Here is a 20,487-nt window from a genome sequence, read left to right on the forward strand (position 1 = left end):
CTGAGAGGATGCTGGAAAGCAGGAAGCAGAGTGGAGAGCCTGCAGCCCCCTCCCAGTGGGCAGTGAGGCCTCCTGGTGGGGTCTCTGTGAGCGCTGAGCCTGTGCTGGTTTGGTTCAGGAAAGACCCAGGTGGGCCCCGGGGAGTATGGGCGAGAGGCTGGTCCGGCCAGCCCCTCTCCTGCTGCTGTGACCACACAGAGGATGGGGCGCTGATGCAAGCCGGGGTCCGGCCCTCACCTTGGTGGTCCCAGAGGGCTGCCGGGTCTGGTGGGGGTGCTGGGGCCAGGTGGGCACTGGCTGGTCCCCAGGGACGGTCTCTTCAGTCTCTGCCGCCCCTCTGGGACGTGACAGAGGGGAGGGAGGGTGACACTCTGGCTGTGCGGTTGAATCTGAGCCACAGACTCGGCCACCCTGCAGGTCACTCCTGGGGGGTGCTCCTTGGCCCTGGGAAGCCCAGGGGGCAGTCACCATCTTTCCTTCAGTCCAATCTGTGACCTGCTGGAGGCCAACCTGAGGTGACAGTTCCCCTGCCATCCTCTGTCTGCACTGGGGGCTCCGAGGAGACCTGGCGGAAGGTGGCTGGTGGCCCCCATGGCCTCAGCTTCCCCATCTGAGGGCTGAGGGGTGCAGCCAGGTGATGGATACCAGGCAGCATCCCGCAACAGCCAGCCAGCCGGGGACTCTTCCTCACCTGCCAGGAGGGGAGGGCCACAGGATTAACTCCAGAATACCTCCCGTAGCCAGGCTCGAGGAGACTGTACCTTTGTGTGGCAAATCCCCGTGGTCAGAGGAGGAGCCCGGCGGGCTACGGTCCGTGGGGTCACAGAGAGTCGGACACGGCTGGGGGACTGAGCGTGGCACGGCAGTCCGCAGAGGACCGTCACACCCGTTTTCAAACGATGCCATGGCAGCTCTGAGAGATGGAGAAACTCGGGGCAGCTCGTGGCAGCTGGAGCCTCCTGACACCAGGGTCTGGGCCCTCCCCTCCCATTTCCACCGGGTTTGCCACCTCATTCGTCTGTCCGTCCGAGGCCCTTCTGCACCCTCCCTGCGCAGGTCTAACCAGGGAGCCGGGGAGGCCGCGGGCACCCGTCTGAGGAGCCAGGTCCTTCATGAGGCCTCCTGGCTGGCACTGAAAAAAGCAGAGATTTAGAGGGCAACAGAGACCCCAGCCCAGACTAGGGCAGGAGCTGCCCACCCAGGTGGGCCGTGTGGCCCCCGAGTGGGTGAGGTGTCAGGGCCCCCGCTTGTCTCCTGCAGGGACCTGAGAAACAATGTCATCAGCACGGTGCAGCCCGGCGCCTTCCTGGGTCTGGGGGAGCTGAAGCGCTTGTGAGTGGCGTGTCCTGACCACCCCCTGCCCTGGCCCCACATCCCTGGAGGAGGTCCCATTGATCCCAGTCACCCACCGTCCCTCTTCACCGCACATACGGGGTCGGGGGGCTGACACTTCATGCCCCAACCCCATCCCCTTTTTCTCCGCTCCCTACACAAGCCCCAGCCTCACACATGTGTCCCTCACGCGTGGACCCGTGTGCGGCCACGTGGCCGACATGCTGAGGGTCTGCGTGTCTCTCCAGGGACCTCTCCAACAACCGGATCGGCTGTCTCACCTCCGGAACCTTCCAGGGCCTCCCCAGGCTCCTCCGACTGTGAGTGCGGGGCGAGGAAGGTGGGGCGGGAGGCGGGGGGCAGGGGAGCGGTTCGAGGGAAGGCTCCCCAGACCCTCATGGGCTCTGCATTCTCACGGCTCACCCCCAGCCCAGGGAGAACCTAAGATCCCGTCTCCCTGTTCCCCTGCAGAAACATATCTGGAAACATCTTCTCCAGTCTGCAACCTGGGGTCTTTGATGAGCTGCCAGCCCTTAAGGCGGTGTGAGTACCCTTTCCCCAGGCCCCTGCTTCCTTCCTCGGCCAGGAGGGGGACACATAAGCACTGCGACCACGTGGCCAGCCTTCTGAGGAGGCGGGGCGGACGCTGGGCTGGGCAAAGCCGCAGAGCACCGCAGGGTGCTCCCACACACCGGAGTTTGCCCTCTCCGGCCTCAGTCTCTCCCTGGGGCTCCATCCCCACCCCGGGAGCCCAGGGAACCCCTCTGCTCTACCCTGGGTCCCTCCACCCTCTGCAGGGACTTCGGCACCGAGTTCCTGACCTGCGATTGCCACCTGCGCTGGCTGCTTCCCTGGGCCCGCAACCGCTCCCTGCAGCTGTCGGAGCGCACGCTCTGTGCTTACCCCAGCGCCCTGCACGCCCAGGCCCTGGCCGGCCTCCAAGAGGCCCAGCTGCGCTGCGGTGAGCAGACCCGAGCCCTCAAGGCTCCTGAGGCGGTGGGCTTGGTCTCCAGGGCATCCTCTCCCTTAGACCCCACTGGGGACCCATCCTCCATCCAATTTTCTAAACTTCCTTGGGGAGTGCTGCTTGGTTTATGTTTTTCATCTGGTCCCACCTCTTGGGGTGATAAAGCATGCTGTGGAAAGAAGCACTTTTACTGTTCAAAACCCACCTGCTCCTTTCCTCTGCTTTAATCTCTGGAAACACTCCCTCCCCTCCTTCTGAACTAGAGTGGGCTCCAGACAGAGGGGCCTGGTCCTCACCTGACACTCAGGCTCACTCCCCGTGTCCCCACCCGCAGAGGGGGCCCTGGAGCTCCACACACACCACCTCATCCCATCCCTCCGCCAAGTGGTCTTCCAGGGCGACCGGCTGCCCTTCCAGTGCTCGGCCAGCTACCTGGGCAACGACACCCGCATCCGCTGGTACCACAACCGGGCCCCCGTGGAGGGCGACGAGCAGGCGGGCGTCCTGCTGGCCGACAGCCTGGTCCACGACTGCACCTTCATCACCAGGTACAGGCCCCGCAGCCCCTTCTCAGCCCAGAGCATGGGCGGGGGAAGCCAGAACCCTCACCCACCCACCCCCGACAGGAGCTGGTCTGCTCCTGGGAATATCTGTGGGCACGTTTATGCAGATCCAGAACTAAGTCAGAAATGGTCTGCGTGAGGGATACAGATTGAATTGTTGTTTTAGTCACTAAGTCATGTCCAACTCTTCTGCAACCTCACAGAAACTGTAGCAGCCAGGCTGCTCTGTCCATGGGATTTCCCAGACAAGAATACTGGAGTGGGTTACCATTTTCTTCTCCAGGGGATCTTCCTGACCCAGGGATCAAATCAGAGTCTCCTACATTGGCAAGTGGATTCTTTACCACTGAGCCACCTGGGAAGCCCTACAGATTGCCTGATAGGAAAAAACTGATTAAATCTGACATTTCTTCAGTACCTTTACAAGGATACAGAGGGTCTCACCTGTATTATTGGACTTGCTCTCTGCAAACGTCTTGCAAGAGAGGTTTTATTACCTCCATGATGAGGGTGGGGAGATTGAAGCCCAGAAAAACACTGTCGTAAGGCCAGCGTTACAGGAGTATGAGCCTGTACCCTTTCCCCAGAGCCTGGGGGACTTCCTTGGTGGCCCACTGCCGGGGGCCCAGGTTCCATCTCTGGTGGGGAAACTAAGATCTTGCATGACTCAACCGAAAAAAAAGAGAAAAGAGCCTGAAGCCGGCACCCGGGCGCTCGGGGAGGGTGGCGTGGCCGCCAGGAGCACCTCCAGCCAGCCCTCGCCTGCCTGCCCGCCCGCCCGCAGCGAGCTGACCCTGTCTCACATCGGCGTGTGGGCCTCAGGCGAATGGGAGTGCTCCGTGTCCACGGTCCAGGGAAACGCCAGCAAGAAGGTGGAGATTGTGGTGCTGGAGACCTCGGCTTCCTACTGCCCCGCTGAGCGTGTCGCCAACAACCGCGGGGACTTCAGGTTTGGGACACCCCTGGCCATCCCCTGCCCCCACAGCCAGCCTCTGAGACGCGGGTGAACAGTCCCCCGACCTGCTCTAAGATGGAGAAAACACTTTCTCTTGTCATTCAGCTCCAAGTCTCGTTGGTGTGTTTAGAGAGACCATATATCCTTTTGTATAAAATCACCCTTCAAGATGTGCTGTGCAGAACAAACAGGGGTTTGGGGTTTTTCTTGGGGGGGGGGGGGGTGCAGTCGCTTCCCTATATGCATAGTTGACAAAACTCTCCCATGACAGATGTCACATTCTAATATCCCAGGGGCCTCTCCCTTAGTCAGGGAAGGTGTTATTCTCCCATCCTACAGCTGAGAAGACTGAGGCCCAGAAAGTATAAGTGACCTGAACTCAGAACTCCAAGGCCAGCCCCGTAGCAATGACAGCACTGTCCCAACAAACACAGCTTAAGAACTCAGGGGGAGCTTGGGAAGCCCTTGAACTCCAGTCCACACAGCCTCTTCTGGACCCTGCCTCCAGCTCCCAAGGGATCTGGCCTCACAGTTCTCAGGGCAGAGAAGGGACGGACCCTGGTCCTGAGGAGCCTGGGTCATCGGCAACTCTCTGCCTCTGCCCCCAGGTGGCCACGAACTCTGGCTGGCATCACAGCCTACCAGTCCTGCCTGCAGTACCCCTTCACCTCGGTGCCCCTGAGCGGGGGAGCCCCTGGCACCCGAGCCTCCCGCCGGTGCGACCGCGCCGGCCGCTGGGAGCCGGGGGACTACTCCCACTGCCTGTACACCAACGACATCACCCGGGTGCTCTACACCTTCGTGCTGGTGAGGCCGGAGCGGGGGTGGAGGCCATGGGGAAGGGGAAGGGGAAGGGGAGAAGCTGGCTGGCCCCACGGGGCTGGGGGCCCCTGCGTCCTTGGGAGGCACGGCGAGGAGCCATGGGGCCAGCACCGTGTCTCATGCTCGTCTCCTCTTCCAGGGGTTTCAGACTCCCCAGGGCCACACTTGGGACGGGAGGGCCACCCCGATCATCTTTGTCCCCCAGTACAGCAAGGTCCGTCTTAAGAGGAAAGTGTGAGGTCGTCCCGTTGTCCTTAGGGGTGGCGCAGCCGGAGGGCGCCTGAGTCGTGCAGACCTCGCTCTTTACATCTGCCTCTCCCATCAGGATCAGACTCAGGCGTGGGCAGGACCCTGCTCCCCAGGCCCCATCGCCGAGTGTCAGCACAGAGAAGGGGGCTCCTGGGGGGCATTTTGGGGGAGAAGGAGCCAGATTGGATGGTGCCCTTTCCTCCCGTCTCCAACCTAGATGCCCATCAACGCCTCCAACGCGCTGACCCTGGCCCACCAACTTCGAGTGTACACAGCCGAGGCCGCCAGCTTCTCTGACATGATGGACGTCGTCTATGTGGCTCAGATGATCCAGAAGTTTCTGGGTTATGTCGACCAGATCAAAGAGGTGAGATTCAGTCAGGTCTCTGGGTCCCTTGGAAATCACCCGCTCCCCTCAACCACTCAAGCCTCTCTCACCCCGGCCCTGCTCCTGCCTGCTGTGACTCTCTCCCCTCCCGCCCCCAGCTGGTGGAGGTGATGGTGGACATGGCCAGCAACCTGATGCTGGTGGACGAGCACCTTCTGTGGCTGGCCCAGCGCGAGGACAAGGCCTGCAGCGGCATCGTGGGCGCCCTGGAGCGCATTGGGGGAGCTGCCCTGAGCCCCCACGCCCAGCACATCTCTGTGGTACCATGGGCCAGCTGGGAGGCTGCCCCAACCAGGGAGGCACAGGGAGGGGCCTTAGAGGTGACAAGGGTCAGCCCCAGCCCTCATCATCCAGGAGCAAGTCCAAGTGTGGGCCAGCCGTGTGCCCGATTTATCAAGAACCCGAACATGACTAGGGTCCCATCCCGGTCATGTGGCATCAAATTCCAGCTTGTCAGGGGCAGTGCAGAGCACAGGGAGGCCAGTGACACCACAGAAGTTACCCAAGGCTTCGTGCCAGGAACCAAGTTGAAAGGCTGTGTCGTTGTTTAGTCACTAAGGTGTGTCTGACTCTTTGCAACCACATGGACCGTAGCCCGCTGGGCTCCTCTGTCCATGGGATTCTCCAGGCAAGAACACTGGAGGGGGTTGCCATTTCCTTCTCCAGGGGCTCTTCCCTGCCCAGGGGTTGAACCCACCTCTCCTGCCTGGCAGGAGGATTCTTTACCACTGAGCCACCTGGGAAAGCCCTGAGTTGAAGGGCTAGGCAGACGGAAATACAAGAAGGGGCAGGGAGGAGGAGAAGGACAGGAGGAGGGTTTGGAAGCAGAGGGCAGCACTGGGATGGAGTGGGGGCTGATGGAGACTTCAGATCCCCAATAAGAGGGGACATTTCCAGTGAAGGGTGGTGAAATACTAACAGTCAACAAGGAGACCACCGCATCTCCTCCGGGCACAGGTGGAGATATGAGGAGGGGGCACATGGACCCTGCTCTCCGGCTTAGCTGGGGCAGGAGGACCAGGGTGTGTGGGGAGCTGAGCTGGCTGCAAGGTCGGGGGTGAGTGAGCGGGAGGGAGGGCGGAACAGCACTGGGGGGACTCCACAGCCGACTCGGGGCTCCCGGGCCCTGGGCGACAGGCAAGGGACCAGGGGTCAGTCGGAGCAGGTCTGTGGTCTCAAGCAGGAGCAGGCCAGGAGAGGGTGACAGGGTCCCTGTCCCTAGAACTCGAGGAACGTGGCCTTGGAGGCCTACCTCATCAAGCCACACAGCTACGTGGGCCTGACCTGCACGGCCTTCCAGAGGCGGGAGGCGGGCATGCCCGGCACGCGGCACGCGGGCCCCGGCCAGAGCCCGTCGCCCGAGACGGAGCCCCTGGCCGACCAACAGCTGCGCTTCCGCTGCACCACCGGCAGGCCCAACGTGTCTCTGTCGGCCTTCCACATCAAGGTGGGCGCCGGGGAGGCAGGGTGCTGAGCAGGTGGGGGGCGGGGGGGAGGCAAGGCGCCTGGGCGGGGCCGGGGGCGTGAGGGGACGCAGGCAGGGGAGGAGACATGTGGAGGTGGCCCTGGGGGCCAGCAGAGTCCCAGGGACCCCGGGCGTCTCTGAGGAACTCCCGTGTCCCCCCCAGAACAGCGTGGCCCTGGCCTCCATCCAGCTGCCGCCCAGTCTGTTCTCGACGCCCCCGGCGGCCCTGGCCCCCCCGGCGCCCCCAGACTGCACCCTGCAGCTGCTCGTCTTCCGCAATGGGCGCCTCTTCCGCACTCTCGGCAACACCTCCCGCCCCGGAGCCACAGGACCTGGCAGGAGGCGCGGCGTGGCCACGCCTGTCATCTTTGCGGGGACCAGTAAGGGCCTGCGCCCTGCCCTACCCCACTCTGGGGGCGGCCCGGGACCCCGCTCTGCCCCGCCCTGCCTGGCCCTGCCCTCACCCCTGGAGGCAGGGGACGGTGGCCCCCCGCCCTGTTTCCGAGGATGATGCTGGACAGGGGCGTCCCGTGAAGGAAGGGACGGGTGGAGAAAAGGCTCCGCGGACCTGGGGTTTCACATCCCAGACTCCTCACATTTCCGAAGGGCTCCAAGCACAGACCCACGTGGGCCTGCCTCTCCTCCCCGGGGTGTGCCAGCTCCCCGCCCGGGGTGCCTGCCCTCCTGTATCCTCCCTTCACTCCGGCTTTTGCTCCCTCGGTGTCACCTTCCACCTTCTTGTCCTCAACCCCCAAGTCCTCCCTTCCTGGCCACGTCACTGTGACCCCTTTGCCACCAGCTCGCCATGCCTTTGTTTTGATTCATCCTTGCAGCTCCCCAGTTAGGCTGAGGCTCTGGGGTGGGGGGCGGGCCTGCATGTGGCATCTAACTCTATCCCCCAGGCCCCCCCAAGCCCCCGCACACCCGCCTGGGCCTGAGTGGACCCCCCTCCCTTTCCCACCCTAGGTGGCTGCGGCGTGGGGAACCTGACCGAGCCGGTGGCCGTCTCACTGCGGCACTGGGCTGAGGGGGCCGAGCCCATGGCAGCCTGGTGGAGCCAGGAGGGGCCAGGAGGGCCCGGGGGCTGGCGCTCCGAGGGCTGCCAGCTGCGCTCCAGCCAGCCCAACGTCAGCTCCCTGCACTGCCAGCACCTGGGCAACGTGGCCGTGCTCATGGTGAGCCGAGTGGGCGCCGGGTGTGGAGGGCGGCAGAGCCCCTGACCACCTGGGGCCACAGGGAAATACGGAAAGAATGGTGCCTGATTGGGCCTCGCAGTGGGGAGGACTCACAGGGACCTGGCCCTCTGGTCTGCCCCACACCTCTCCATCTTGCAGGAGACAGGGAGGTCCTCAGGCCCTCTATCAGGAAAGTGAACGTGTTAATTGATAATTCGTGTTTGATTCTTTGCCACCCTGTGGATTGTAGCCTGCCAGACTCCCCTGTCCATGGGGATTCTCCAGGCAAGAATACTGGAGTGGGTCATCATTCCCTTCTCCAGGGGATCTTCCCCACCCAGGGATCAAACCCAGGGTCTCCTGCATTGTGGGTGGATTCTTTACTGTCTGAGCCACAAGGGAAGCCCCAGACCCTTTTGGGGGTGGGGGGAGGGGGGAAGGAAAAAAGCCCCACAGGCTTTTGGGGGAAAAAAAGGAAAAAAAGACAGACACGGAGGTCCTCTATTCCCATGTCGAGAGAGATGGCTAAGGAACCACCAGGCCAGGTCTCCACATCCTTCGCTCTGACACCCGGGTTGTTAAAGTGAAAAATGAACCTGGGCATGTCTGCCCTCTGTCCCCCTCCCCACCCAGGACTGTCCAGCCCCTCACCTCCTGCACCACACGTCATAGCCCGCACTCCCAGATCCTGAGCAGGTGTTCGGCTCTACCATAGATAGTACCTTCTTCCTCTTTCCTCATCTCCGATTTTCAGGCTGAGAACCTGCAAAGTTCCCAGAAAGCCAGGTCAGAAATGCCACCTAGACCAACTTTCTAAGCGTAAATGTGGTGGTGCTTCCATCTTTGCTACCTGGACAGCAAAGGGCCAAAGTTGGGGCCCAAGGCTGACTGGGCTTGGGAGGGGAGAACCGGCCTGGGGGACCAGCCCAGACCCCACAGGGGGTCCTCTCGGCCCCTGGCTTCCTGTTGCTCACTCCCTGTCCTGTCTTTCCAGGAGCTGAGCGCCTTCCCCAGGGAGGCGGGGGGCTCTGGGGCAGGGCTGCACCCCGTCGTGTACCCCTGCACGGCCTTGCTGCTGCTCTGCCTCTTCTCCACCATCATCACCTACATCCTCAACCACAGGTGAGCTCCTGCAGGGGGAGTGGGTGTGCAGGAAAGGCCAAGGAGATCGCTCAGCCCTGGCGAGTGTCCCTTCCCCAGGCTCCTGCCCAGCATTTCCTGCGAGCATTCTGAGGTTGAAAAACACGTCTGGGGCTTAAGGTGCCTGTCCCATTTCACGCACGCACACCGATGTCTGCCTTCTTCTCTTCGACTCTCCCGGTGGTCTTGAGAGCCCAAAGGCCCGACCTTGGGGTGCACGGTCCACTAACTAGACACTGTTTCTATGGCAGCTCCATCCACGTGTCCCGGAAGGGCTGGCACATGCTGCTGAACCTGTGCTTCCACATGGCCATGACCTCCGCCGTATTTGCGGGAGGCATCACGCTCACCAACTACCAGATGGTCTGCCAGGCGGTAAGCAGGGGAAGGGCTGGGGTCTCCAGGATGGGTGCCAGCAGCCTGGGCACAGAGGAGGGAGGCACACAGGCCGGAAGTGGGAGCGGGTCATGGGCTCCAGCTCCATGGTTCTGGGCCCAGCCTTGTTGGGGGTGGGGGGTGGTGAGAAGCAGAGACACTAGGAGCCAGGGTGAAGTGAAGGGTGGGGGGCCTGCAATGGAAGAGCAGTCGGGGACGAGGCCGGCAGCAACGACAGGGTCATGGAGCCACCCTGGCATGTGGAGGAGAGCCCTGGGCTGGAAGTAGAGAGGGTATCAGCAGGGACACGACCCTGGGGAGGGTCTGGGTGGAGCTGGGGGCGGGGCACGTGGGAGGCAGGGGAGAACACTGTGGGCGGAGGCTTCAGGGTGGCCCGCCCCCCAGCCCTCACCCCTTGACCCCACAGGTGGGCATCACCCTGCACTACTCTTCACTGTCTACACTCCTCTGGATGGGTGTGAAGGCCCGCGTCCTCCACAAGGAGCTCACCTGGAGGGCGCCCCCTCCACCAGAAGGGGACGCTGCCCCGCCTGCCCCGCGACCCATGCTGCGGTAGGCACTTCCATCTGTCAGCTTTGCAGTAGGGAAGGGCTCCGGGGGTGGGGGAAAGACATCAAAGGCTGTTCTCCCAGGGTGGATGCAGGGTGGGTCCAGGGTCCTGGGAGATCACACTCCCAAGACACAAGAGGAGGCGGGGGGCTTCCCTGGGGGTCCAGTAGTTAGGACTTGGTGCTTTGACTACCGTGCCCTGAGGTTGCTGATGGGGGAACTAAGACCTTGTGGCCATTAAAAAAAAAAAAGAAGAGGCAAGGGCCTAGGTGGCACCAAGTTTGCCCAGTGCCATGGAGGGGGTGCCTCCTTGGGGTTTTCAGGCATACCTCGGCAAGGAAGTGAGCAACTTTGCAGGGCACTGGGCAGGGATCCTGGGAACCAGAGCGGCACTGAGTTCCGCGCTGTTTAGGGGGACAGAAAGCAATTCTGGCTTCTGTCCCTTAGAGCAGTCTTGGCCAAATCCCCTAGGGACCTATGACCTGCCCTAGAGGGGCCTTACATCCCTAGAAAAAAAACAAAACAAAACTCGCACACGATTTCCCGGGCAAGGAGGATGGGGCGGAGACCCCTCGGTGAGGGTTCCGAGCACCAGGTCCCCTCCTTGCTCCCCATCTCTCTGACCCCTAAACCCCCTCTCTCCAGGTTCTATCTGATCGCGGGAGGGATCCCACTCATTATCTGTGGCATCACGGCCGCTGTCAACATCCACAACTACCTGGACCACAGCCCCTAGTGAGCGCCTTGCCCCCGCCCTGACCTCCTGGCTTGGCGGGTGCCTCCTCCTCCTCACCACGGGGGGCACCACCCACTCGCCCAGCCAGTCACCCAGCCCCAACCCCTGCATGTGGCCCGAGCCACCTCCCCACCCACCCGGCCTCGGGGCCCCACCTCATACACGCCACCCGTATCTCCCCGCAGCTGCTGGCTGGTGTGGCGCCCGAGCCTAGGCGCCTTCTACATCCCCGTGGCTTTGATTCTGCTCATCACCTGGATCTATTTCCTGTGCGCAGGGCTGCGCTTACGGGGTCCCCTGGCACAGAGCCCAAAGGGGGGCACCGGCCGGGTCTCCCTGGAGCCGGGGGAGGAGCTGAGGGGTTCCACCAGGCTCAGGAGCAGCGGCCCCCTCCTGAGTGACTCGGGTTCCCTCCTGGCGGCTGGAAGCACAGGGGTGGTGACGCCCGGGCCCCCGGAGGACGGCGACGGCCTCTATTCTCCGGGAGTCCAGCTGGGGGCGCTGGTGACCACGCATTTCCTCTACCTGGCCACGTGGGCCTGCGGGGCGCTGACGGTGTCGCAGCGCTGGCTGCCCCGAGTGGTGTGCAGCTGTCTGTACGGGGTGGCGGCCTCTGCCCTGGGTCTCTTCGTCTTCACCCACCACTGTGCCAGGCGCAGGGACGTCAGGGCCTCCTGGCGCGCCTGCCGGCCCCCGGCCTCGGGATCCCGCGCCTCCCCGCGGGCCGCGCCTGCCGGCCCCGAAGACGGGTCCCCGGTGTTCGGAGAGGGACCCCCGTCTCTCAAGTCGTCCCCGAGCGGCAGCAGCGGCCACGCGCAGCCCCCGGGGCCCTGCAAGCTCACCAACCTGCAGCTGGCGCAGAGCCAGGCGTGCGAGGCGGGGGCGGCCGCCCGCGGGGACGGGGAGCCTGAGCTCCCGGGTCCCCGGGCCGGCCTCGGCCCGCGCCATCCCAACAACCTGCACCACGGCCGTCGGGGCCACAAGAGCCGCGCCAAGGGGCACCGCGCGGGGGAGGCCGGTGGCAAGAACCGGCTCCGGGCGCTGCGAGGGGGCGCGGCCGGGACGGCCGAGCTGCAGTCAAGCGAGAGTGGCAGCCCGCACCACAGCCCTTCCGAAAGCTACCTGGGCAGCAGCCGCCACAGCCCGGGCGTCGGTCCCCGGCTCGAGGGCGAGGCCGCTCTCACGCCGTCTGAGGGCAGCGACACGAGCGCCGCACCGCCCCCCGAGGCCGGCCGGCCGAGCCAGCGCCGCAGCGCCAGCCGCGACAACCTCCGGGGCGGCGTGCTGGAGAAGGAGAGCAAGCGCCGCTCCTACCCGCTCAACTCGGCCAGCCTCAACGGCGCCCCCAAGGGCGGCAAGTACGATGACGTTCCCTCGAGCGGCGCCGAGGCGGCCGGCGGCGGCTGCATGAAGACCGGCCTCTGGAAAAGTGAGACCACCGTCTAGGGTGGGTGCGGGCGCCGCTTCGGCACGAGCTGGCCGTGCAGGGTCTTGACCCCGCTTCTCGCGGAGGGGCGGGGGGCGCCTCAGAGACGTCGATCGGTACGCCCCCAGGTTGGAGTGGAGGTGCCTCGCTGCACCTGGGCTCTCCAGCTGTAGTCCTGGAGGCCGGGAGAGGGAAAGGCGCAGACCCGCCCCTGCAGAGCGGGCCGTCTCCCCGGGGTAGCGACAGACAATCCCTGGACCGCGGGAGGGGTAGGTTTCCGTCCCGGCCCAGGCAGCACCTGCCGTCCAGGCTTGCGGCCTAAAGTCCTGCCGGTCTGCGGTGCGACCTAGAGTGGCGGGGATAGCTCGGGCGGGCCCCTTCTAAGGTACACCTGCCTCACTGGCGGCATCCGCGTTACTGGGAACACTGGTGATGGAGTCTGAGTGAGGCGTTCTCGCCTAGCCGCCCTCTGAAGTCTCCCCTCTGTGCCCACACCCCAGAGCCTCTCTCTCACCTGATTCTGGCTAACTAGGGAGCCTAGCAGATGAGCCAGGTGACCAGGACAAGCCGGAGGAAACAAGGTGTTGCTTTTTGAAATTAACTATGCAAGAGGAGAATGGGGGCCGCATGAAAGGCAGCTGGGATCAACCAGCTCTCTGGAAGGGAGGGAGGGAGGGAGGTGGAAGGAGGGGTGCAGGATTAGGGCTGGAGGCCATTCCCATGGGACTGGGACAAGACCCACATGGCAGGGCTCAGAGGGGGCACTTCAGGACAAAGCTAAGGTCCTACATCTAAGACGCTGACTGCCAGGTACCTGGGGAGGATGGGAAGATAGCAGAGGTAGTACTTCAATTTGGGGCTGAAGGTAGTCCTGCCTCAAACCTAGTCCTACTGAAAGAAAACGCTCTGAAGAGGGGCGCCACTGCCAGGCTTCACGTGGTGCTGGAAAAACACTGTTAATGGCACAGCCCATATCCCCAGTCTCAACCTTCCACCGCCCAGGGACTAAGAGGCCTCCCCACCTCCATGAGGCCAGACAGGAGAATCTTATCGATGATCTTATGTCTAGGTCCATATTAGAAACCTCCAAAAAAAATGAAACCAGCTTCCTGCCCCACCGAAGCCCAAACCAAATCCCCAAGGCAAAGGGTAGGGGCCCTGTGAATCACCTGGGACCTGTGCCTTCACTACTTCTAAACACCAGCACTCATATTTCCCAACCTAAAGAGCAACCACCAGCCTTTGATTACAGCACTCGATCAAAGTGGAAGGAACCTTGGGCCTCATGAAAAGCAACAGGGAAACTCAGCCCAGTCTCCGTATCACTCCAGCCTGATCATCACTCCAGCCTGATCGCCACGGCAAGAGCAGACAGACAGGGGAAAGGGAGAAAACCCACACGCCGAGATGGATCCTGTTATTTATGCTTGCTGCACAGACAATATTAGACAGAAAAAAAAAAAAAGGCAAAAAAAAAAGCTTCATATTATTCTTCCACGTATGCTGGCTGCTGTTTACATACCCCGCCAATGCCTTCGCACTGGAGAGCTTTTTGCAATACGCTGGGGAAAGGGGAGGGAGGGGATGAAAAGTGCCAAAGAAAACATGTTTTTAAAAGCTCGGGTTTTATACAATAGAAGGTTTTCTAGCAGATGCCTCGTGTTTTAATATATTAAAATTTTGCAAAGCCCTTTGAGCTATGACCTTACTCCTCCACCCACAGTCCTTTTGTGATGAAAGAGGATCTCTAACACTGTACACACGAGCCCACAGGGTCTGTGAACAAACACAGGGCCGAGGGTTGCTCAGTTCCCATCCTTTGAGAGCTGGTAACGCTGGGAATACCCATGATCCACACCAGGAGAGGCCCCACCAGCCCCGTGGCAGCCGTGTATCCAATCCCACCTGGGAGCCGGAGAGCCCCTGACACTGCCCCAGCAGCCCGAGAGAAAGCAAGCCTACAGAATCCGGAGGGAGGCAAGCCGCTCTCTTGGACCAAGGGATGGGACTCTCTCCAACCTGGGCGTCCCCACGCTCCTTCTGACTTCGCCTCTGGGACTACACAACCCCTCTTGGGTCCCTTAAACGAGAATGGAAACACCTGAGGGCTTGTGGACAGTGATTCCTCTGGCTGTGTCAGGCCAGTTAGCAAGTCATCAGATGAGGGGAAGCGCCCTCAACGCCCAGTGTGCATCAGGGAGGGTTCGGAGTACCCTGGGCGGCCTGTCTAGCTGCCTGGGCCTTCTGGAAGTCCCTAACTTCCTGAGGGGTACGCAAATACTGCTCGATTTCACTATCAGAAATGTCCTCGTCTCCAGTGACCATGGAGACAGGGGGGGCGGGACAGACTCGTTTTGGGGGCTTCAACATGCAGGGTGGGAGGAGGAGAGCGGGGCTGGAGGGCCGCTTGCCCGCAGGCAGCTCTAAAGAGCTACTCCCCACATCCTCGTCTCCCAGTGCTTGCCCCTGCCCCTGGCCCTGCAGCTCCTTCTCCCCGGCATCTATCTCGGCTGTTCCATCCCGAAAGGCCTTGCGGACCAGCATGTGGCGGTGCTGGAGAAGGTCGCCGATGTGCTTGACCACAGACCGTTTGTCAAGCTTCAGAACCTGCAACCAGGCCAGCTGCTCAGCCATCCGCAGCAGCACAGCCAGCAGCTCCTGCAGGCGGGAGGAAGCGGGGTAGGGCAGGTCCACGTTCGCCAATTTACAAAATCGGGCAAGGGAACAGGTCAGCCGATCTGAAGGCCGCAGGGACTGCCACGCCAGGAAAGTGGCGGCGGTGATGACGGGCAAGGGGTGCCGCCCGGTCACCAGCCACGTTTCATCGGCCAGCTCCACCAACTGCAGCGTTCGCGACAGCATCTTCTCCTTGTCTTCCACGTACTTGGCTGGCACAGATGGGGAGGCTTCAAACAGCTTGAAGCTGAAATAACCAAAATAAGGGTCTGGTCTCGGTACCTCCGGGAGACAGCTCTTCCAAAGCACAGAAGATAGGCAAGCTATGCTATCCTTTCGGGAACACACAAGCCTGCTGCGTAGCAACTTTATTCAGGTACCAAGAGAAATCAGGGCGAGTCTCCTGCAGGAGAGGTGAAGGGCAAGAGAGTGCAGAAGGGCGCTAACATCTATTGACAATCCTGCCGCCCCCACCATCAGCCATCATTCTGAGTGCTTTACAAAATGTTCTTTAATCTACTCAACACCCTGTTATGTGCATTTAAGAGTCTAAAAACTTGCCCACAGTCATCCAGCTTAGAAGTGACCAAGCTTCAAACTCAAGGTCATTCAACACCGACAGCCTTTGCTTTCTACCGTATTTGTCAGAAAAAAAAGAAAAGAACACAGCTACTTATTAAAAGAGAAAAATTAGCTTCTAACTCCAGCTCTGTCAGTTTGCTCATACTCTTTCAGCTCTAGTCACACACAACGTGATTCTGCTGAGGCAGGGCTGTGGCATTTAGTCAAGCAGGCCTGAGTGGCAGAACCCAGAAGCCCCGTGCCAAAGCTGATACTTAACCTTCCTACAGCATCAAGCTGCTGTGACAGCGAAGAGGTTTGAAAATGATACAACATTCTAGAAACGTAAACTGGGATTCACCCGACCAGCACCAGGCATAGGAGAAGGAGAAGTCCATCCTCATAGAATGGACTTGGTCAAAAAGAGACAGCTCGAAGTAAAAGGATTCGGGTCTAAAGCCATCCCACCCCCGTGTCTCCCACCAGGCAGGTACCTGCTACAGTAGGTCTTCACCAGGTCCACCAAGCACAGAGATGGCACATCCAGCCCCAGGAGCTTCACTATCTGCATGTAGGTTCCAGAAAACACATCCAAATCTGCATACAGCAGGGTGCAGATGGTCCCCATGGTCAGGGGCCAGTTACGCTGCCGGCAGGTGATTAGGACGCAGCAACCAGCCAGCACCTCCTTCTTCTGCAGCCTGGCCGTGCGGATGCCAGCGAGCTGGTGCGCCTGTTGGTAGTAGGCAACTGCCGTGTCCTCAAATGTTGGCGGCAGCTGCAGCACTCGACAGAGGTCTCTCACTCGACGAAGACCTAGGAAAACCCATGGCAGGAGTTGTAGGGGTTCCCAACAATACGTTAACAGGATCAGACAACTTGATTGAGTGGGATTTATCCCAGGGATGAAAAGATTTTTCAATATCCATAACTCAATCAGTGTGATACACCACATGAATAAACTCAGAATAAAAACCATATGATCATTTCAATAGATGCAGGAAAAGCTTTTGATAAAATGCAACATCCATTTAAGATAATAATAATAAAAAAAATCTCTCCAGAATGTGGGTCTAGAGGGAACAACATAATAAAGGTCATATATGACAAACTCACACTAGCATTATACTCAATGGTGAAAAGCTGAAAGCATTTCCTGTAAGATTAAGAACAAGACAAAGATGCCCACGCTTGTCACTTTTATTCAACATAGCTTTGGAAGGTCTAGCCATAGCAAACAGAGAGGAAAACTAAAAGGAATCTAAATTATAAAGGAAGTAAAAACATCACTGTTTGCAGATGACGTGATATTATACGTGAAGGAGTCAAAGGAGCTCCCAGCAAGTTCTGTTAAACTCGCCTCAGATACCACATGCACAAATAATGGACCTTTCTACAATGATGAGTGACACTTGTTAAGGCCATTTGAAAAGCACAAAGACATTTGTGGAAAGAAGTCAACACTTCAGTGCCTCATCTTTTGGAGGTTGGTTTGATTTGTGACCAAGCTTTGACCTGGGTTCCTTGAATCTACCTCAAACATACCCAAGCAGACATAAACCTTCCACCTAATTTATTCCTCTCTTAGAACCACCTCCATCTTTTATTTCTAATTACCATTCTCTTCTTCTCTACCTTTACATAGTAATGCTGAAAACAGAAAAGACAAGAGACGAGCTGGACCATATAGAGAATTTTCTTTAAAGCCACTGTGTCATCAAAGGTTGATTCTCACCTCGTTGCTGGCTTCGACTAACTTGTTCGTTTTCCCCGGTGCTTCGAGAATATGTTACTTCTGTAAGATAATGAACAAATAGCTTGTTTAGTCTCTATTCACAGACCCCTGCCCTCCTACCACACAAAACCAGGGAGCAGAATCCAAATCATCAGGTACCCACTACCCGTCTCACAGAAGGTGCTCATCTTTGCAGGTAAAAGGTCCATCTGGTTTTCTATGACCACAAGCAGTACCAAATACACAGAAGGCTTTACAAGATTAGGACTAGCACTAAAGCAGTTCCAAGTGTTCCAAATTTCCAGCCACCCCTCCTGTACATTCAATTCAGGCAATTTTCCTGCCTGTAGATTTTGAGGGCTGCACTGGTCAGGGACTTGGAACACAAATGGAAAAAAAAAAAATAAGTTTTTGCCAATTAGTTTTCAAAACTGCTTCGGGGTAGTAATATTTCCCGCATTCGCACAACACTGACCTATTGATATAATGCTTCCAAACAGGCAGACTAGGTAAATTGAGTGGAACTTTGTTTCTCTCTGTTTCATTTATTCAACTGAACTGAATTTATTCGTTAACACCTACATGTAACAGATATGGTGCTAAAAAAAACAGATAATGGCAGCCCCCGATCAGCAGTTCACTAGTTCACTTTCATGTTTTCTCCCATATCTAAGTGTGCTCTAGACAGGGAGAGGGCAAGAGATAAGAAGCATCTGACGTCAATCCCTCCATCGCCCCAGGCTGTATCCATGGCCCTGGAAAAGCCCTCACAGGTACCTCGGAGGTTGCCCTCGTCACTGAAGGTGGTCGTAAGAATGCCCTCGGTGACCACGCAGCCGCAGTCGGAGCACACCAGCTGGTTCTGGGAATAGTGCGAGTCTTCCACGAGCTCAGCGGAGCCGCAATCGGGACAGCGGCCTCTACCCGGCATCGCACAAGCGGTCCAGAGCCCAAGCAGCTAACCGCCCCCACCTCCCACAACAGCAACTATGCCGAAACAGGAAGTAGGAGCGAAGTCTTGTAGGGTTGCACCTTCCTCTTCCGGCTAGAGTAACAGCCGTACTGTAGGTACCGCCTCCGCGGCTTCCGGTCCGTTCCTCTGCGGACTCGGGTAGAAACGTGATCGAGGAAAGGAGGTTCCTGATGTGGACTGTATCTTCGAATTCCCCGCGATCTGTACTTAGTTTGAGGTTGGCTGTCTAGGCTCGGGGGGTTACTCTTGAGTGAGCTTTCTACCGCCGTGGACGCGCGTAACAAACTAAAATTTGTTGCCAGGCACAAACAATTCTTCTTTCTAAAGCGCCAAGGGTATCTCAGACTCTCCTTTTTCTCTTCGGTAATAAATGTTGATTCTGGCCATAGTATAAAATTTGTGGCCTAAAAGGGAGGGTAGTGTATTGAGAGAGCAGGAAATTGTGTTCTTTCCAGAGCAGCTTCCCTACAAGCACGTTGTTTCCTCTCTTTGCAGTCTGTTTTTCTCCCCTGTAGAATGAGGAAGTTGAATTAAAATCCAGAGTGACAACCTGGGAGGCTTCCAGAGACTAGGCAAGAAATGTCTAAGGGAGTTGGAGAGAAAGACTACGGAGGTTAGTGAGGCCCTTGGCAGTCTGAAGAATTTAAGCAGATTGGGATGTTTTAAAACCTTAAGCTTTAAGATGCTCCAAGAGTCTAGCTCCGAAGGTCCTGGCGTGGTATAGTACAGATGAAAAAAGCGAGCAAACGTGTGCCTCTAGTAATGTTCCAGAAACCAAGCTCACAGACGAGAGATTTTGTTTGTCATGTTTGAATATAACTTAAGTGTCAGCAAAGAGGATGTGTTTTCTCATAAGTAAATCCCAATTGCACTCATCAAGAATAAAGGTTTTCAGGAATTCCCTGGTAGCCCAGTAGTTAGGACTTTGTGCCTTCACTGCTGTGGGCCCAGGTTCAATCCCTGGTCAGGGAACTAAGATTCCACAAGCCATGCAGTGTGGCATAAATACATAAATAAATAAATGTTTTTTAACACTTGAAAGTTTTAGAATCAATTGTGTTTGAAAAATAAGACAATTGAGTTAAAGTTACAAAGAACCATGGCCAGTCCCTCTGACTCCAAGAAAACAGACGGAAGTTATCACAGCCAGTGCTGAAAGTATGTGGGGAATTTCTGCTTCTCAGTTTGATCTTGGAGAATTTCAGGCAGTCTCTGGCATTAGCTGATTTTAGAAGATGTTAGTTTCAGACTGTGCAATCAACATCCTCACTGGGAGGGTAAACAGGTCCCTAAAAGGAACATGGAGAAGGCAATGGCACCCCACTCCAGTACTCTTGTACTGGAAAATCCCATGGATGGAGGAGCCTGGTAGGCTGCAGTCCATGGGGTCGCTAAAGGTCAGACACGACTAAGCGACTTCACCTTCACTTTTCACTTTCACGCATTGGAGAAGGAAATGGCAACCCACTCCAGCGTTCTTGCCTGGAGAATCCCAGGGACAGGGGAGCCTGGTGGGCTGCCGTCTATGGGGTCGCACAGGGTCGGACACGACTGAAGTGACTTAGCAGCAGCAGCAAAAGGAACATAACTGGCCCTGGGAGCATGTCTTTACATTCCCCAAAAGAACAGTATCCGACGCCAGTCATCCCAATTTTGTGCAGATCATGAACCTAACAGCATTATTTTTTTAAGTGGGATTTCACTTCAGAGTCATCTACCCATGACAGAAGCCTTGAAATTCTGCTTTCCCTGACATTTCTCATAGTAAAGTGGAAGAGCAGTTTTATGATCCAGCAACGCTGGGGCTTCCCAGGTGGCACAGTGGTAAAGGATCTACCTGCAATGCAGGAGACACAGGAGACTCGAGTTCAATCCCTGGGTAGGAAGATCCCCTGGAGGAGGAAATGGCAACCCACTCCAGTATTCTTGCCTGGAAAATCCCATGGACAGAGGCGCCTGGTGGGTTTATAGTCCATGGGATCTTAAAGAGTCAGTCATGATTGAGCACACACACAGCTAGCAACTCCAGGGGTGGAGAGGTAATTCTCCTCCAGCCACAAGTGTGTGATGGTCTCAGAGAGCCTCATCCTCAGACGCAAACAGGCAGGGAGGTAGTCAGGACCCAGGCCAGAAGATGGCGTGCTCTCCTAAGACATGCAAGACTAAGGCTCACGTTCTCACGAAGAAAACCATTTATTTAGGAAATTCATTTGTCTTCCTCTGGGAAATCAGGACATACACATCATCCTTGGTGCCTTTCCTTCCGATACAAACTCTACGAAGATTTAGGGCTTCCCTGGTGGCTCAAACAGTAAAGACTCTGCCTGCAATGCAGGCGACCCGGGTTAAGAACTAAGTGTCCTTCAGTGACAGTGATGA

At 58.2% G+C, this 20,487-nt stretch overlaps 2 protein-coding genes across 2 annotated transcripts in view; one reads left to right on the forward strand and one right to left on the reverse strand.

The window, feature by feature from the left end:
• Positions 1-13,859, forward strand: part of ADGRA2 (adhesion G protein-coupled receptor A2) — a 36,876-nt gene extending 23,017 nt beyond the window's left edge. Inside the window, exons 3-19 of the mRNA XM_061404466.1 lie at positions 1,261-1,332; positions 1,581-1,652; positions 1,804-1,875; positions 2,130-2,293; positions 2,634-2,847; positions 3,647-3,811; positions 4,426-4,624; positions 5,106-5,255; positions 5,375-5,536; positions 6,499-6,723; positions 6,905-7,121; positions 7,708-7,916; positions 8,911-9,038; positions 9,308-9,431; positions 9,859-10,004; positions 10,647-10,736; positions 10,923-13,859. Coding sequence (XP_061260450.1) covers positions 1,261-1,332; positions 1,581-1,652; positions 1,804-1,875; positions 2,130-2,293; positions 2,634-2,847; positions 3,647-3,811; positions 4,426-4,624; positions 5,106-5,255; positions 5,375-5,536; positions 6,499-6,723; positions 6,905-7,121; positions 7,708-7,916; positions 8,911-9,038; positions 9,308-9,431; positions 9,859-10,004; positions 10,647-10,736; positions 10,923-12,183 — 3,670 coding nt within the window. The 3' untranslated portion in view covers positions 12,184-13,859. The remainder of the gene's footprint in view (positions 1-1,260; positions 1,333-1,580; positions 1,653-1,803; positions 1,876-2,129; positions 2,294-2,633; positions 2,848-3,646; positions 3,812-4,425; positions 4,625-5,105; positions 5,256-5,374; positions 5,537-6,498; positions 6,724-6,904; positions 7,122-7,707; positions 7,917-8,910; positions 9,039-9,307; positions 9,432-9,858; positions 10,005-10,646; positions 10,737-10,922) is intronic.
• Positions 13,595-18,190, reverse strand: BRF2 (BRF2 RNA polymerase III transcription initiation factor subunit). Its single transcript, XM_061404472.1, has 4 exons — positions 17,913-18,190; positions 17,136-17,195; positions 15,895-16,216; positions 13,595-15,086 (listed from the first exon to the last, which is right to left on the reverse strand). Exons 1-4 carry the CDS (start codon positions 18,064-18,066, stop codon positions 14,357-14,359), a joined length of 1,266 nt encoding a protein of 421 aa, XP_061260456.1. The 5' UTR covers positions 18,067-18,190; the 3' UTR covers positions 13,595-14,356.
• Between the last annotated feature and the right edge of the window lie 2,297 nt (positions 18,191-20,487).

The sequence above is a fragment of the Bos javanicus genome, chromosome 27 (assembly GCF_032452875.1).
Source record: "Bos javanicus breed banteng chromosome 27, ARS-OSU_banteng_1.0, whole genome shotgun sequence".
NCBI lineage: Eukaryota > Metazoa > Chordata > Mammalia > Artiodactyla > Bovidae > Bos > Bos javanicus.

Coding starts and splice junctions, on each gene's coding strand:
- BRF2 (XM_061404472.1), bottom strand. CDS start 18,066: ATGCCGGGTAGAGGCCGCTGTCCCGATTGCGGCTCCGCTGAGCTCGTG. Junction 17,196..17,912: donor TGACGAGGGCAACCTCCGAG/GTACCTGTGAGG, acceptor ATTATCTTACAG/AAGTAACATATTCTCGAAGC. Junction 15,087..15,894: donor GTGAAGACCTACTGTAGCAG/GTACCTGCCTGG, acceptor TGGTTATTTCAG/CTTCAAGCTGTTTGAAGCCT.